This window comes from Lissotriton helveticus, chromosome 12 (genome assembly GCF_964261635.1).
Source record: "Lissotriton helveticus chromosome 12, aLisHel1.1, whole genome shotgun sequence".
Lineage (NCBI taxonomy): Eukaryota > Metazoa > Chordata > Amphibia > Caudata > Salamandridae > Lissotriton > Lissotriton helveticus.
In genome coordinates this window covers 462,302,362-462,320,708 of record NC_136073.1, presented here as the reverse complement: position 1 = coordinate 462,320,708, position 18,347 = coordinate 462,302,362, and the positions used below count along the sequence as shown (strand labels likewise).

The 18,347-nt window shown below is 47.7% G+C and overlaps 1 protein-coding gene across 1 annotated transcript in view; it reads left to right on the top strand.

Annotated features, from left to right (window-relative positions):
• AMFR (autocrine motility factor receptor) overlaps nt 1-5,339 on the top strand; it is a 320,402-nt gene extending 315,063 nt beyond the window's left edge. The window contains exon 14 of the mRNA XM_078670185.1: nt 1,954-5,339. Within this exon, the coding sequence (XP_078526311.1) occupies nt 1,954-2,113 (160 nt within the window). The 3' untranslated portion in view covers nt 2,114-5,339. The remainder of the gene's footprint in view (nt 1-1,953) is intronic.
• Nucleotides 5,340-18,347: the final 13,008 nt, after the last annotated feature.

The window sequence follows — 18,347 nt, the reverse complement described above, 5'->3', positions numbered from 1 at the left end:
CAGCTGCAGCGCTTGCAGGTGGTTCAGAACGCAGCAGCCAGATTTGTTCTCGATCTACCCCGACGTGCCTCTGCCATCGTTGCCCGTAAGCAGCTGCATTGGCTTCCAGTTGTGGACCGCATCCGTTTCAAGTCTATGTGTATGGTCTACAAGGCTTTAGCTAAAACCAGCCCCACTGGTATTGGATCCATCCTGTCCTATTATAATCCTGGTAGGAACCTCCGTTCCTCGAATAGACTTCTCCTCTCTGTTCCTCGCGTTCGGAAGACCAGATGGGGTGGTAAGGCTTTTTCCAATCTGGCCCCCAAATGGTGGAATGCTCTCCCTCTTGAGGTAAGGTCTCTCTCCACTCTTCAAGCCTTCAGATCTGCCCTAAAAACCCACCTCTTTGTACGTGCCTACCTGTAGTATTGCTGTTGTAATTTTCTGATCTTTTTTGATAGGCGCCTTGACACCTTCGGGTTGAGTATGCGCAATACAAATCGCTAAATAAATAAATAAATATGATGGACACAAAGCCTTTAAATCAAACAATACAATTCATAATAATTCGTGTTCTTGAAAGTGGTCGTTTTGTAAGGTGTCTTTAATGTCAAATGAAAACCAGCCGACACGTGTTTCGTCGCACAAGGGACAGTCTTCCCCCGACTCCTCAGGGCTCAGAAGAAAAGGAGTGTCGTTGCGAGAGTCGCTCTGTCTGTGATAATTCCGACCCGACAGGGCCCAGGACTGTAGATAGGCGGTGGACGTCGTTCAGGTCTCTCTATCTCCCAGGATCAAAATGCTGGCGAAAGAGTGTTGAGTTGGTAGTAAGGACACTCCAAAGACTTGATATGGGTAATCAGGGATTAATCTTGCGAATTCGGTTATCACCTCAGCAGTATTAGCAGAGTAGCGATGATAGTAAACAGCGGAAATCCTAGGTCGGCACCCGGAACACGGAAAGAGGAACCGGTAACAGATGCACCCGTCTGTCGTTCTCTAGATTTCCCGACCTAGGATTTTCGCTGTTTACTATCATCGCTACTCTGCTAATACTGCTGAGACGATAACCGAATTTGCAAGATTAATCCCGGCATGAACAGCAGCATTCTCAAAGCGAGCGGTAGCGACCTGTCTTGACCACCTGCGTTGTGAAATTATGTCAGGACTTGTCCTAGCTCTCGATTTTCTCGCTCCTGCTCGCTAACTTCGGCGAGCCGGGCGCAAGAACACCCCTGCCACCTGGCATTTTGCAGAATTTTTCCCGAACTCCACACTCCCGGCTGAGTGGGCAAAACTCTGCAAACTTCGCCAGAGGAGCAGAGTTTACCATCCACCCTTAGAGAGTAGATTATAAGAGTGCCCCAGTGCTGAAGGTGGGCTGTGCCCCTGGTGTAAGTGGGCTACTAAGGTGGAGAAAGTGGAGGGGTCTCCTTCGAAAAATATTGGGCACAAGCACTTTTTTCAAATACAAATTGATCACTATGTGGTGTATAGGAAAGAGGCAGATATAGGGAATTTGTGGAGTAGTCCTATCTATCAGAAAGAGGGTTATTGAAGGTAAATAATACTTAGTCTGCCTTTTCTGATAATTGATTTGGCTGCTACCTATGAAATTACTCTTAAGATTGTCTACACTGGGACAACACTGCGAGAAACAGATTTTGGTGCCCTCGAGAAGCTCATGCTTTCTTTATTGCAGTAAATAATTGAGAGCTAAGATACTGCTGTTGACTGTCTCATTAACCAAGGCTTTCTTGCCAATATGTCCCTTCTCGTGTGCCTCAAACTGCACCCTCTTTCATTTTAATAAGAGTTTAAACTTTTCCTTTTTTGTTTATTTTATTTTATTTTGGTGCACATTACTCCCCACTAATGCTTCTGATTACTGCCACAAGTTCACCTTATTGAATTTGAAAGGAACATATTTTTATGTTTTTAAATTTTTTAAATTTTTCTATTCTTTCCTAGACGCTATTTAAATAGGACAGATGAAGATGAGTTGGAGAGCAACTCTTCTTCGGAGAACGGCTTCTCCTTGGAGGGCACTCGTACAGACTCTGCTATGCTTCGTCGGCGGACACTGGCTGCTGCCGCAGAAAGAAGGCTTCAGATGCAGCAAATCTCCTAGTACTCTACCGGGAATAAAAACATACTTAAATCCAACACTTCCCATGACAGCGAGCGCTTGTAAAGCACCAAACTCCTGCAGTGCCTGCATCCCCGCTCTGTAAAGCATGGGCCGACAGTGTTTATACAGCTGACAAACTGGATGGTTTGTAATATCTTAAAGGACATTTACAAAGGAGTTTTCTGGCAATGCGTGCATGGTTTTCTTTTGCCAGGATCGTGCTGTGCAAGCAGAGGGACTGTAGAGCAGGTGAGAGACTGGGTTGCAGATAAATAGATTTTTAATATAGGTCACACAAAGAGCTGTCATTTGCCTTGAAAGGTAAGAATATCCATATTCAAATTATGTAACGGGTTGACAGATCTCTCACCACATTTTACGAATAAACAACCACAAGCATATTGGACAGTTTGTCCATATACTGTTACTATAATTGAATTGACCACGGCAGAGGACGACCTTGTGCATAAGAAGCATTTAATCACATCATAAAACCAAAACAGCCTAGTGCACAATGCTGCAATAACTTCACCTTAGTGAGTGTTTTCCGACCTCTAAGCTGCAACTAATTGTATCTCCTAGGAGACCGAATTTGACAGTGTTACATTGTATTACACTTCTGTACCTTCATAGATTGTTTCATTGTTGGAGCACATAGGAACCAAGATCTGTCTGGATTTCAAGACGCAACACGTTGATATTCTTTAGACAGATAGGTTGCGAAGAGCAATGCTTATCTACTGCTTGCATGAACTATGGAACGTGTGAATTAAAAAAAAAAAAGATTATACACATTTGTGATTTTCAGGCAGTGTTCAATTCTTTAAGAGGAATTTCCAAAGCAAAGTTTATAACTTGACAATGAAAATAAAAGTTATGTATAGAAGTTGACAAAATCATATTTTTTTAAGCTGTGTGGAAGTTGATTTGCATATTTACTAGTACAGTGGTTCATACACATAGGATCCTGGAAGCCTTTTGATGCCACAGTTCTGATTTTGAGGATCATGGTCTGAGTATTGTAAGAACAAAGTTTTGCAAAACTCTTATTTGTCCGTTCTTTGTGTACTCCAGTTGTGAGTGCTGGGGATTTGCAGGAATTGCTGTTGTTTAACACCTCCTAAATAAATAGTTATGTCTTAGCTATTGTAGGCTGTTGGCTCCCTTTTGATTTTGGTAACTACTTCCTCTCCCATTCACATGTATTGTCTTCTGCTAGCAGTGACCATGGCCAATGAACGAGTTTTCTTGCACGGTTGCTGGGTACGGAGTTGTAGGCAACATCGACCTAGAAATCAGTGGGAGGGCACTCTTTTTGTTACGGATAATGGACTGAATGCAGAGTCCGTCAAGGCCCTCCAATTAGGTAGAACAATTTGTTAGGAGTTTTTTAAGGTCTCCTAGCCAGATGGGACAGTATTTTGGCACTTTTTATTTCTTTAAAGATTTGTTACTTATTGTAAGGTCTAGCCAAGGGTCACCTTTTCCTTCGAGGAGGGGGGGGGGGGTGGGTTTAAGTAACCAGACACTTAACAGACACAGACTACACAGATGGCAGCCTCAGGAAATAGTGTGATGTGCGAGTTGAGATCGAGAACGTAATTTTATTTATTACACATTAAATATATTGAGTTCTTTCTTAAGGGATGTCAACCATTGTACAATAAAAGTGAGTCCAATTTGTTATTGTTGTTACTGTGCTGTTGAGCCCCTTGAGACCCTCACTGGTGATTTGCTGCACTATACAAGTCCTGATTGATTGATTTTTCTTCAGACTGTTTTTATTTGCTTTTATTTTACCTCTGTTCTTTCTTTTATAATTGTAATCATTCAGCAGTTGTGTGAAGGATTATCATTTCTAAGAGTCATTTGGCATTTTTGGAAAGTAATTTTTCCGCCACGGGTAAGTCCCACCAGTTTTGTCACAAGGAGACAAAGACATGACACAATTTTGTGTCTTTATCCTTACCTCCCAACCCTTTAAGATCCCGCACAAAGCTAGATCGGCCTTAAATACCCTGTATGTCTTTGTACCCTAGAACTGTTATTTCATTAGTTACATAGGCCCTCTAGCCTCAGGCACTGGTTAACTTGGTTTTTCTCAAATCTCAATAATGTTCTCTGGCTCCTGCAGATCGTAAGTTGCATTTATGACATGACCAAGTATGATATGTCTGTTACTAATAGGAACACCGCAGCAAAGTAGATCTGCCACCAGAAAGGGATGTTTAACGATACAGCTAGGAAGTATCGTCAAACAGCGCCTGCCTTTTCCACGCCTGCCTTTTCCACGCCTGCCTTTTCCACGCCTGCCTTTTCCACGCCTGCCTTTTTCCACGCCTGCCTTTTTCCACGCCTGCCTTTTTCCACGCCTGCCATTTTCCACGCCTGCCATTTTCCACGCCTGCCATTTTCCACGCCTGCCATTTTCCACGCCTGTCATTTTCCACGCCTGCCATTTTCCACGCACGCCTTTCCCACGCATATGGATTTACCATGCATGGGAAGTATAAATTAAGTGAAACCCCTAAATATATATCTAATCTGTCTTTATCGCTCCCCTTCTGAAACCCTGAATTTAACATTTTTACCCTTACCACCCTTTACCACTACCTACCCCTAAAAGCTAAAATTACTCTTACCACTCCTAAATCCTGCTTACTGTACCAAAACTTACCACAAGTGGTAAAAGGCACACAAAATGTACCTCTGTGGTAAAGGCATTGTGTGGTAAAGGTAGCGTTGTAAAGGCTGTCTCCTCGAGAAATAAATGACCATTATAATTTAAAGGATCTGGCTTTTAGTGCACCCTTGAACATGTTTTTGCTAGGAGTTTTGTCAACAAATCTAGATACTTTCAAGGCTTATGTTGCTCATTTCAGCTAGACTGCTCTCTTAAAGCAAGTGAAGATTTCATGGGTACATACGTTTTTAGCTCATAACGCTAACATTAGAAAATAAGTTGCACAGTTTAATTGTTAATGATGCAGAGGACTGGATATCTAACTCCTCCTTTAATTTGAGAAGAAAGATTGTGGACTTTATATAACACATGGATTTGAAGAAATATGCTGCAAATTTACAACAGTGCACTATAGATAAACATTCAGACTGATTATATTTTTTTAAACTGTCCCTAAAAGCCTTACTCTGCAAAGCTGTTATCAAGTGCTAATTATTTTTTGATTCACTTTTGCTGAGATAAATAAATGTGCTTTTACATAAAGAGATAATCGTTTGATCAATGTTACCTCTATTAATTTGCAGAAAATGTCATTTTGTTATCTTTTGGTTTGCCATATAGCTTGTTCACTGTGCCTTTCTATCTCCAGCATGTGGGATTTCTCCACAGCGGTCCTAGTGGCATCAAAACTAATGAAGATACAGCTCTTCAATGGGCACTAACCCCAACACACTAGTATGTAGCTGTTGCCTAGCTCCCGCATTGAAGTATCGCTTCTGAGGCTCCTGTGGGCAGGACTCAATTTCTTCACAGCTAATTTTGAGCTGTAGAAATCTACTCGTATGCTTAGGATAATCCTTCACTCTTGGGGAGATCTTAGGGGAACGTTACACTTCATTAAAAAGTTATGATCGCTCATCCTCATTCTTGCACTAGTGTAGGCACAGAGCTCACATAATACCTACCTAGTCTGTAGAACAAATGTAATTTCAATTTGCTGCAAGGATCCAAAACAAGCACTTGCAAGGCCAATGGGTCCCACTTTTTGGACCTAATTGCTCTGTCCATGCTGTTTGTCGATTTTGTGCAGCATTAGCAAAACTACATTTTTTGCCAGTGCTGTGCAGCATAGGATTAAAATTAACAAAAAGTAAAAAAGTATAAGGCCACGTAATTTGGTAGGCACACACCTGCGTCACCACACATACACGTGCATACCAAATTATGTGGGTGCTTATTTTTTTTTTTTACTAGTGTGAAAGTGCATTTTGTAGGCTTTTGTAGAACATTATTGTTGGAAAGCTACCTGTCCGACCGTAAAAGAAAATATTTCCAAAAAAGAAAACAAAAAGGCTGCAGGATTGGGTTGAGAGGGGCAACAGAGGAGCAGCTGGGTGATGCAAAGTGGAGAGCTGGCAGGCATAATAAAATATAAATAAAGCCAATGTTTTGAGGTGATAGGGGAGTAGTAAAGCAACATACGATGGAGAGAGCTTCACAGAATGCAGGGAAGAAGCACACCAGAGAGCAGCAAATAATGGTCAGAGTATCAGAGAACGTAGGGGATAGATTTTGCTGGGGAGAAGCAAAAGAGACCAAGATCTGGAAAACACATGCACTCAGATGGAGTGGTTAACCAAAAAGAAAAAAGTAGGTTCCTAAAAGTGAGCCAGTGGAAGGATACAAGTCAGCCACTTAAAATGATAGTGATGGTAAAGGGGTTATGCTCCGGGGAAGAAACAAACCAAAGAGGGAGGCAAGTCACCACTGCGATGCAAGCAAATGAGTCTCAATAAAGTCAACCAATGGCAAGCAATGTGCAGGCTGTTAACGCGCTGCAAGTTCTTGTTTAGATCCACAACAAGCCTATCATAACTCTCAGGGAGTGATTCACTGTCTGGTAAGTGAGACCTAAGGAAAAGAAAATTGCCTAAAAGCTAAAATTTTGTTTTGGTCCCAAAAGAACAAGAACATTGTAGTTTCTCGCACTGAAGGGACTACTTTGTTTGTAAATGTGCTTGTCTAAATTAAGAATGCCATCACTCAGAAACATTAGGTTTGAGGCATATGAGCTGCAGATCTTACACTGTGCATTAGATCGCCACCTGGTGTTGGGCTCGGATGATTGCATGTTGTTGACGTCTTGGAAGAAGTCTTTGTGGTCACGAGATAGGTGACTCCTCCCTTGGACGATAGTGCGCATGGGCATTGGCTCCATCCTTAGATTGTTTTTTTCCGCCACTGGGTTCGGATGAAAGTTTTCCGCCCCGGTCGAAATCTACTTTTCAAGTACTTCGGCGCGAAAAAACGTATTTAAACTTCACCAAACTACTTTCGATATCGACAAACATCGTCTCGACTCCATCAGCTCGATTCCGGTCGTCAACGCGGGCCGTTGGGCCTATCCACGCCGTGGGGCCTACACCTCATGGAAAGGACGCCATTCAAAAGATGCCCTAACTGTGGAGCAAAGTTTCCACACATCACGAGGTGACCATCACGAGGTGTGTAACCTGTGCTTATCGCCAGAACACGACGAATCCAGCTGCACAGCCTGTGCGTCCTTTCGATCCAAGAAAACCACTCGAGATCGGAGGGCCCGTCGACATGACATGCAGAGACATGCCCCGGAACCGGTGGATATCTTAGACGAAGAAGTTCCGCTCATTCCCGAAGAAGATTCAGACGATCTTCAAATCGTATCAGAGGCAGATGACTCCATACTATCGGGTCAGCGAGTGAGTACTACTGCCCCGGCCCCATACCCACCACCCAAATCGAAGGCAAAGGTCAACACTCCGCCTCCGGGGCCCAGTCGCGACCGAAAACACACTTTGAAAGCCCAGCCATCGAGCCCAGCTCTGAAGAAAATACTCAAGCCTTCCGGTAGCTTCTTACCGAGCAAGCCGCACGTGCCGATCCCACTACCTCCCTCGGCACCGAAACCAAAAGAAGTCTCGGCTCCAAAACCATCTACTTCTAAAGACAAAAATATGAAGCCAGTGTCTGACGCCTCGAAGCCGGCGAGACCAGCTTCCACCCGAAGCCAATATCTTCGGTACGAAACCTACAAGGCCTGATTCCGATGCGCTCAAGCCCTCGAAACAGCCTAGGACTCCGAAAACAACACCTTCGGTAACGAAATCTACGCCAAAGGACACAGTTACAACTCCTAAGGCTAAAGACAAGTAGCAACCACTCCCGGAACCGAAAAGATCGGCACCGGCAAAGGTTCCGCAAGGAGAAGAACTTTTCCAACCTAATCCTCTACAACAGAAGATCTACATTGACCCAAAGACAGGTCATGTATCCACTACACCAGACAGAAAAATAAAATTAGACACAGCACCTACACCTGCATTGCCTGTCAAGAAGAAGGACTCTGCCACATCTCCTATGCACCCTTCTTCTCTTATACTTCCTTCTCCTTAATCTCCTGTTCCTTCTAACAATTCACCTCAAAATTCTCCTGAACACTCTCCTCCTCATTCTTCACCACATACACCTCAAAATGATGATGAGTATAGCATAGGGGAAGGGGTAGACCCAGATGAGCCTTTTCCCTACCCTGTTGATGATCCAGATTGGGAGTACCCAAACCCACAGGATGTGCCAGATATTCCTGACCCACAGGCATACCCATCAAAACCTTCTCTCCCAGAAGACAATATTGGTTTGGGGCACTTACTGAATAGGGCTGCCATTTATCATGGGGTCACCATGCATTCAGACGAGGCAGAGGAAGATTTTTTATTAGATACGTTTGAACAATCACAAAGGTCTGTTCAAATTCTTCCTATGATCAAAGGGGTCATCAAACATGCTCCAGAGGTATTTAAAGATCCGGTACGTGCTAGGATCCTAAACCCTAGAACTGAGAAAAAGTACAGGCCTGCTCCTGGTGATCCATCCTACGTTAAAGGACAGCTACCCTTACATTCCCTAGTTGTCTCAAATGCTAGAAAAAGAGCAAACTCACAAACTTCAGGTGAAGCACCACCCCCTTATAAAGAATCTAAGGTGATAGATGGTCCCACCAGGTTGAGCTTATGGCCCTAAAGGTTGGTCCCACCAGGTTGAGCTTATGGCCCTAAACCTGGTCCCACCAGGTTGAGCTTATGGCCCTAAAGCATTTGCAGATAGGTGGTGCGCTGATTAAAGAGCACAAAGGCTCCTTTACCCGGCCAATTTCACCACTAATTAAGATATATGGCTCAAAGGTTCTACCCTCAGTTTTATATGGGGCGGAGCTATGGGGCTTCAGCAAACTGGATCCCTTGAGATCAGCCCAAAACAAATTCCTCAGGATGGCAACGGGTCTGCCCCAGTCAACTCCGCGGATCCCGCTTTTATATGATCTCGGGTGTCAACCGGTGGAGGATCAAGCGAGATTCCGTCCACTGGCATTCTGGCGACGTCTATGGACAACGCCGGAACTCCATTTTTATGCCAGGGCCTGCCTGGAGGTCAAAGATCGTCCTGGTTCCTCAAACATAGGCTGGTTTAAGGATTTAAGCTCTACCCTTTCCGCCCTGGGGTATGGTGATTTGTGGTCTGGTCCTGAATTAGCAACCTTTCCCTCCCAAAAAAAAATTGCACTATTGGGACTGGGTGGTTTATAATAGACACTTGGGTCTGTGTTCCAGCAATCTTACAAGTCTATTTATTGTTTTTAAAGACATATCCAGGCTCGAACAGTATTGGGACATGATAACAAAGCCCCTGGATCGTAAATTATTCCGCCAGTTCAGATGTGGCTCGCTGCCTCTAGGGGATTTCACTAAAAAGTGGGGTTCTGGTGGGACGGGGCACTGTCCAAACTGTCTTGCTCATGGAGAAAGTGTAAATCATTTTTTGTTTGTGTGTCCTCTGTACACAGCCCCAAGAGCCAAATGGTTAAGCCCGGTTTGTAGATGTCTAGGTACCCGCTCGGCTGTCGAAGCAAGCAGAATTTTAAAAACTAACCTGACCCCAATAATTGTTGTGGGGGTAGCTAAATATTTGGGGTGGGCTTGGTTGCTTAGAACCAGGTTCATCAAAAGTAAATAGCTGGGGGTTTAATAATGTTTGCTTGCTTACCTGTTAATGACTAGTTCACTATATCTGATGCTCATTGGTAATCTATGTGGTAATGCCAATTTTGTACTCATTCATAGAAGCCTGTATAAGTAATTTAATATTGGTTTTAGATGTTTTTAATGATGTATTTACTGTATTTTACGTCTTTGATGATGCATCAATCGAATAAAGACTTCTTGAATTGAATTGATAGATGCTTCAGGCAAAGGAATAGATGCACAGGCTATTAATACATGGCGTATTGCTAACACGCAAGCCCTCCTTGCAAGATATGACAGGGCTCATTATGATCAGTTAGAAAAATTAATGCAACATCTACCTGACCAATATAAGGCGCAGGCAAACGACCTGATACAAGAAGGCAAGTTCATTTCAAATGCCTCAATCAAGTGTGCACCTTGATGTAGCAGACACTGCATCTAGAGCTGTAAACACTAGTGTCCTACTTAGACGCCATGCGTGGCTACGCATTTCAGGATTTAAGCAGGAAGTGCAAACTGCCATCTTAAATCAGCCATTCAACCAACATCAATTGCTTGGACCAGAGGTAGACACAGTACTTGAGAAAATGAAAAAAGATACAGATACAGCCAAATCTATGGGAGCTTTGCAATCCACACAAGCTAGAGGCTTCTTTCGTCGCTCCTTCTATAGAGGAGGCTCCAAACAAACTGGAGCAGACAATACAGCTTCCTTCAAATCCAATACACAGGCATCCTCCAGTAAAGGATATTTTAGAGGAGGCTATAGAGGCAACAACAATAAAGGAAGAGGTCGAGGTAACAACAATAATCAAACCTCTTCTACCACAAAACAGTGACTTCCCTCTGCTCCCCCAACAGCACTCCACTCCTGTGGGGGGCAGATTAACACAGTTCCTACCTGTCTGGAACTCCATCACAACAGACAGGTGGATAAGACAAATTATCCAGTATGGCTACTGCCTCGAACTTACAGCTATCCCTCCACACATACCACCCAGGCAGCGTCCAATGTCTGCAGAACATCTTACGCTGTTCAAACAAGAAGTCCTATCACTTCTTCAAAAGAGCCCAATATAAATAGTTCCTTTACAACATCAAGGAACAGGGGTTTACTCACTGTATTTTCTAATACCCAAAAAGGATGGGACACTAAGACCAATTCTCAACCTCAGGCCCCTCAATCACTATATACACTCCTATCATTTTCATATGATCACTTTACAACAAGTGCTCCCATTGCTGCAACAAGGCGACTTCCTTACAACACTAGATTTAAAAGACGCCTACTTCCACATTCCTATACATCCTTCTCACAGGAAGTATCTAAGGTTTGCACTGGAAGGACCGCATTATCAATTCAAAGTCCTTCCATTCGGGGTAACAACTGCACCAAGAGTGTTCACAAAATACACAGAGCTGTTTCTTTGAGTAGAATTGGAGATGGCTAAGAGATGGGACAAGAGCCTCAAGATACTGAGCTGGAACGTAAATGGGCTGGGGGACAAGCTTAAGCGAACCATAGTTTTACAATTTGTCAAGCTCCACCTCCCCGACGCCGTACTTTTGCAGGAGACCCACCTGCTGGGTAACACTTGCCACGCCTTGCACAGATGGGGGTACACGCTGGCAGTCCACTCTGGCTTCACCTCTGGGTCCAGGGGGGTGGGGATCCTCCTCCGCCTGTCCTTTCCCCTCATCATCGACAGCACAAAAACTGACCCATAGGGTCGCTTTGCGGCCCTATCGGGGAAATGGGAGGGGAGCAGACTTAACCTCGTCTCTACCTATATTCCGCCTGGCCTTCAAACCCAGTCCTACCAGGACCTGGGCAGGCTGCTCCTCTCCCTCCCGGACTGTCAGCTTCTGGTGGGGGGCGACTTTAACGCTGTAGTTTCAGGAACTCTAGATAGGCACCCTCCTAGGGATATACCTCCGGGACATAGGTGGCTGGCTGATTTCACAGAGGCATTCGGTCTCGTTGACACCTGGCGTCTTAAACACCCGACGGACAAGCAATACACCATCTGCTCAGGCCCTCACCGGTCCTTTTCTAGACTGGACTACATCCTCACTCCCCTACAGCAGGACACCACACTTCGAGACGTCACGCACTTAGCTAGGGGTATCTCAGATCATTCACCAGTGTGGGCGCACCTCACCATCAGAGACAGGCGTGAAGGGTGTATAGCGCCAATCAATGCCTGGTATCTTCGCAACGAAGACCTTCGTAAAACACACCCTCTCGATAGAACGCTACGATGCTACTTTGAGGGTAACGACCGATCTGTCGACTCCTCAGTGGTACTGTGGGAAGCCTTCAAGACCGTCCTCAGAGGGGAGGCACTGTCGGCAATTGCTGGCCGACGTAGGGACAGGGAGGCGCAGTTGGCTGCCATCGAAACTGACCTAGGAGCACTTGAGGAGGCGGCGCAGGTGGGCGATGAATCAGGGGCTCGCCATCGGCTGCTCCTCAAAACAGCGGAATATAAGGACTTGGCCACAGACGCGGCCAAGACTCTAGCCAGGGGCAGAGAGGGCAGAATATACGACCAAGGGGACAAGGCGGGTAAGCTCATCGCCTGGCTCGACAAAAAGCAACAGGCCAGCAGAGTAGTGGCTGAACTCAAGACTGCTTCCGGAGATACTATCACCGAACCCTGGGAGATGGTGGCTGAATTTGCCAGACACTTCCAGAAGGTATACAGCAGGGGTTCTTCCCGCACGGAGGAAGACTCTGTGGCCTTACTGGCTGACATTCGGATGCCAACTCTCTCAGAAGTCGAGCGGAAGGCCCTCGATGAACCACTTACACAACAGAGTTGGAGTGGGCGATCGGTGACCTTCGCCCAGGCAAAGCTCTTGGGTCCAACGGCCTCCCTATCGAGCTCTACAAGCTCAAGCCCGACGGCCTCAGCCACTACCTTAAACGAATGTTCGAGGAAAGCTAGGAGAAGGGCATATTGCCCCGCGATCAACGATTGGCCACTGTAGTGACCATCCTGAAGGAAGGAAAACCTACAGAGTCCTGTGCCTCCTACAGGCCCATTTCTCTGCTAAACACGGAACCCAAAATATTAGCTAAAGTCCTTGCAAACAGACTACAGCCTGTCCCGACCACCTTGGTCCACCTGGACCAATCAGGCTTTATGCCTCACCGGAACACAGCGCTCAACCTCCGTCGCATCAACGGAGTCATTGGGAGGTGCCACACTATCAGAGAGGACGCGGTTGTGGTCTCGCTCGATGCCACTATGGCATTCGATACATGGGAATGGCCGTGCTATGCAAACTGGGTTTTGGCTCTAGCTTTGAGTGGGTGCGTCTCCTCTACTCTGAACTCTTGGCCCAAGTTACAGTCAATAATAAAACTACTCTTGGCTCAAGTTACAGTCAATAATAAAACCTCAGAGGCTTTCGCCTTGGCGAGAGGGACACGGCAGGGATGCCCCCTTTCGCCTCTCCTCTTTGCCCTGTCACTTGAGCCACTCGCAGCCTGGATCAGGCAAGACGTTTCCCTAAAAGGGCTGCGGTGGGCAGACGGTTGGGAGGACAGGATCTCGCTTTATGCGGATGACATCCTCCTGTACCTCGCCCGGCCTCGCAGATCCCTTACGGTGGCCCTGGATATCTTCACAAACTTTGGCAAAAACTCCGGCTACAGTATCAACGGGAGCTAATCTCTCCTATATGTCCTCCATGGCGGCCCCCGGCGCTTCCCAGAGACTGCCCTATCACGGTGGTTACTGAGGGCTTTAAATATCTAGGCATTTTTATTTCAAAGGACAAGGCTGCCATGTATGAAAAAACCCTCCTCCCACCCCTTCAGCGGCTCAAACGAGACTCCGCGACCTGGCAAAAACTCCCGCTGTCCCTGCTGGGCCGAGCGGCGCTTTTTAAAATGATGGCGCTGCCGAGGTTTCTCCATGCCCTTCAAAACTACCCCGACCTGGTACCGCAGGCGTACTTTGCAGCTGTCGAAGCCTGCACAAAGGGACATCCTCTGGTCCGGCTCACCCAGGATAGCCTTGCAAAAGCTGACACTGGGATGGTTCGACGGAGTTATAGCACTCCGAGATATCCGCAGGTACTATTGGGCCGCACATCTCTCGGCTGTTAATCAGGGCACGTACTGTGACGGGAACGACCCCGGATATGGAATGGACAGGTGGCTACTCCCGGGTGGGAATTTTGAGGCGGCGCTGTACTCGAAGCCTGAAAGATACAAGCTCACCGGGCCAACCCGACACTCAGTGCAACTATGGCACATAGTCCAGCGAAAACTAGGTTGGTCCAATACTCTTACAATGGCCACTCCTCTCTGGGTCTCAGAGACGCTGGGTAACCTGGGTGGTACCAAGGGGTTCCGCAATTGGGACCTCATTGGTATCTCCCGAATCGGTATCTCCCGACGGGGTCAAGTCCTTTGCCTCACTCTAGGACACATACCAACTCGCGAGTACGGAATATTTCCGGTACCTGCAGGTCAGGCACTCCCTCCAGAAGAACATCCCTCCGGGAACGATGCCCCCACAGGCCTCCCCTATGGAGGATAGACTGCTGGACGGTCACCTACCGGAACGTGCAATCTCTCTCACTTATAAAAAACTCATAAACAATTCCCCAGACCCGCTTATGGCCCTCAAGGGGAAATGGGAGGCTGACGGTCTAGAGATCGACGAGGTGGAGTGGAGGATTGCGCTCGCCTCCCCTAAGGAGGTGGCCATATCGTCTAGGCTGAGGCTCATCCAGCTCAAGGTATTGCACAGGGTTTACATTTCCTGCACTAGGCTGAAACTGATGGGGCGTAGCGAGGAGGAGCTCTGCAGGAGGAGGTGCGGGGGAGTCTGCACTTTCTTCGGCATAATATGGGAGTGCCCACTGTTGCAAAACTATTGGAGGCGAGTGGTACGTTGTATGCAGGAGGTGTGGGGAGTGGTGCTGCATGTGGAGGCTAAAAGATGTCTGTTAAATGTCTGGGAGCCAACGGATCTCTCAGCAAAAGGGAGATTATGGGTCACACTGGGGCAAGCAGTGACAAAGCGTAATATTGCGAGACTTAGGGGGGCAGTCGAGCCTCCGAAGCTGAATGAGTGGAAAAAAGACATGGACTGGTGCATGCTCCAGGAAAAGACTGTATACACGTCACGGGGATGCCCCAAAAAATGCGGGGCGGTGTGGTCCAGATGGAACGAGTATAGGGGCTACATATGCGAGCCACCCCAACCCATGTACACGGATGTAGAGGCAGAACTATAATGTGTTATAAGATAGGCTGCTAGGTTTGCTCAAATGCCGATGAACAGCTTTGTCTCTGTGTTACTCACGATGTGTTGAATCATGTGTAGTCTGAGAATGTGTTGACCGCTATCTGTTTCTTGTCTTTAATACAAATTCTTTTTTTTAAAAGTGTTCACAAAGTGTCTAGCAGTAGTAGCAGCACATCTCAGACGACAACATATACATGTCTTCCCTTATCTAGACGATTGGCTCATAAAAGCCAAGTAATTCAATCAGTATGTCCAACACACACATCAGACATTTCAAACATTGCACGACTTAGGGTTCACAATCAACTAAATCAAGTCACACCTACAGCCCTCTCATGTACATCAATTTTTAGGGGCTACAATAAACACGTCTACAGCTCTAGCGTATCCCAGTCCAGCAAGGATACAGAGTATTCAAGTCTTAGTCACAAAGTTCTAACATCAACACTCTCTCCGAGCCAGAGTGTTCATGAGACTAATCGGCATTATTGGCATCTTGCATCTTCATTGTACCATATGCAAGACTGTAAATGTGTCCGCACAACAGTGGAATCAGGCTCAAGGACAACTAACAGACCTGGTGTTGGTAGACAGCCTCACACATCGCTCTCTGCAGTGGTGGAACACCAAAAACTTGACAAAAGGGCAGCCGTTCCTCGAACCTATTCCACAAATAGTACTTACAGCAGACGCATCTCTCACAGGATGCGGAGTCCATCTTCTACATCATACAACTCAGGGGCAATGGAGCACTCAAAACATTCTAAATACAAGTACAAAACAAAGCTGTCTTAATCCGGACGGACAACATGACAGCTATGTACTATATACAAAAACAGGGAGGGGGGGGGACACTCTTTACAGTTGTCCCAGCTTGCACAGAACATTTGGAGATGGGCCTGGCTGAAGACGGCTGAAATGCCAGAAATCGGTCCTAGGAAGCTTGTTTCCGGTCCAGGGAAGGCATGGCTTGGCAGTTCGGGCTGGACTGTTCCCATGAGTCACAGGGTCAGACTGATTTGCATATGGCCATGTCTGAACTGGGGTGGCAGAGTGGGCCAAAGAACGGTGATGGATTAAAATCAGATCTGTTGACTGGGTGTGAATGTTTGATTGGTTCAGATGCTCCGTACATCACCACCCCCTTTTGTACCGCTCTTTTCTGCCTGGGGCGCGACCACGACGCCAAGTCGTGCCCCGACTGCCGGGCTATGGTGCTGAAGTCTTTGCGGGAGCGGTCCCGAAAGCTGCTTGAATTCCGGCATTCGGCTCCGTGCCGATCGAGGTCCAGGTTGCACGGGAGGTCGAGGAACCGTGTGCATCGTTGTCATCATCATCATCATCATCCTCCAAGTCTTCGCACTCGGGGTCAGGTAAGGCGAAGCACAAGAAGTCAAAGAAACGTCATCGCTCTCAGACTTCCCCTCGCTGGTCGCGCGGTGCGGCTGTGGGTGGGTGGGTGTGGGTGGTACCTCCCCCACGGCTCCGGCGGAGCCTGTGGTGTCACCTCTGGCCTAACCACCCTTTCCGGGTCCGTCGGCGACACCGGCCCAGATACAAGAGTTCCTGTCAGCCATGGCTCGACTCTTTGGGCCGTCGGCTCCCACTGGTGCGCCTTCGGGCCCCGTGGACCCGACTGGGGGTCCTCGTGTTCCTTACCCGGCTGCTCCAGCGCCACAGGACCCCCATAGATCCAGGCTTGGATCCCGGTTGACCTTATCACAGCTCCACCGACGTTGACCCCACCGGCCCCACCTCCGACATTGCTGGCTCCTCGGAGCGACGTCGGCCCCGGTTAAGCCCCGAAGGAGACGCAGCGTCTGGCCGTCGTCGGTCGATGCCATACTCGACGCCCCTCTGGGATTTCTATCCCCTTGTCCCCATGCCTGTAGAACGGCCTGAGGAAGAAGGGGAGGACTGGGAGGGGTCTGAGGACCCTCTCGCAGCTGCTGGCAAGTATGATGAGGACTGGCCTGAGGAGTTGAGGGAAGCCAGTGGTTTGGATACCTTCCCTGACCTTGCCATGCTGTCTCCTACCATGGCTATGTAGGAGGACACTAGTTATGCAGTGGTGTTACGTAGGGCGGCAGAGGCCCTCCACCTCCCCATGGTGACCATCAGGACCAACCTCCTGATTGAAGTGCTTCAGCCAGCGGCTACCACTGCGGAGCCGCTGCTCCCCTTCAATGAAGCACTGTCCAACGTTCTTTTGGGCACCTGGTCCAGGCCCACCATAGGGGCTCCTGTGGACAGGAACGTGGCCCATCGCGGGGCTCCGGGTGACCCCATTTTCCTCTCCCAACACCCCACCCCCGAGAGCATGGTAGTCCAAGCATCTACTTCTCCCACCGCACCTCCGGATAGGGAATCCAAGAGACTGGTTTATGAAGATTTTTTCTTCCTCCAGTTCTGCACCGCGTTCCATGAACAACGCATGCCTCTTGGGCTGTTATTCCCACTGTGTGTGGGATAAGGTGGCAGACGTGCTGCCCCAATGTCCAGAGGAGGCCCGGAAACCTCTCTCCCAGGCTGTTGCAGAGGGGAGAGACGCAGCACAGTTAATGATTCGTTGTGGCTTAGACACCGCCGACTCACTTGGCTGACTTATTGGTGGCCGTCAGATGCTACGCCTGGTAGAGGACAACTGGATTTTATGGGGATGTCAAAGCAACACTCATGGACATGCCCTTTGATGGCCGACGCCTCTTCGGTGACACAGCTGACCATGCGTTGGAGAGGTTCAAGGACTCGCGGGCTACGGCCAAGTCCTTAGGACTCTCCGCAGTCCACCTTCACCTCCCCCACTGGCTCACCATCACATCGGACAGGTGGGTTTTAGAGATAGTCCGGAGGAGCTACTCCCTCCCCTTCAAGACTACTTCTCCAGCCATGCCACCGCAGTACCACTGCATGTCGAGGGATCACTTGGTGCTTCTTCAGCAGGAAGTTACGGCCCTCTTGGCCAAGGGGGCCATCAAGCGCATTCCGACGCCAGAAGTAGGTCGTGGTTGCTATTCCCACTACTTTCTGGTGCCAAAGAAGGACAAGGGCCTGCATCCTATCTTAGACCTCTGAACGTAAATCGCTTCCTCCGCAAAGAGAAGTTCAAGATGCTCACTTTGGCTCAGGTCTTGTCTGCACCTGATTCCCTCTCAGAAGCTCCTTTTCATCTGAACAGTTCTGGACACGGCGCAGTTTCGGGTCTCTCCTCCTGAACAGCG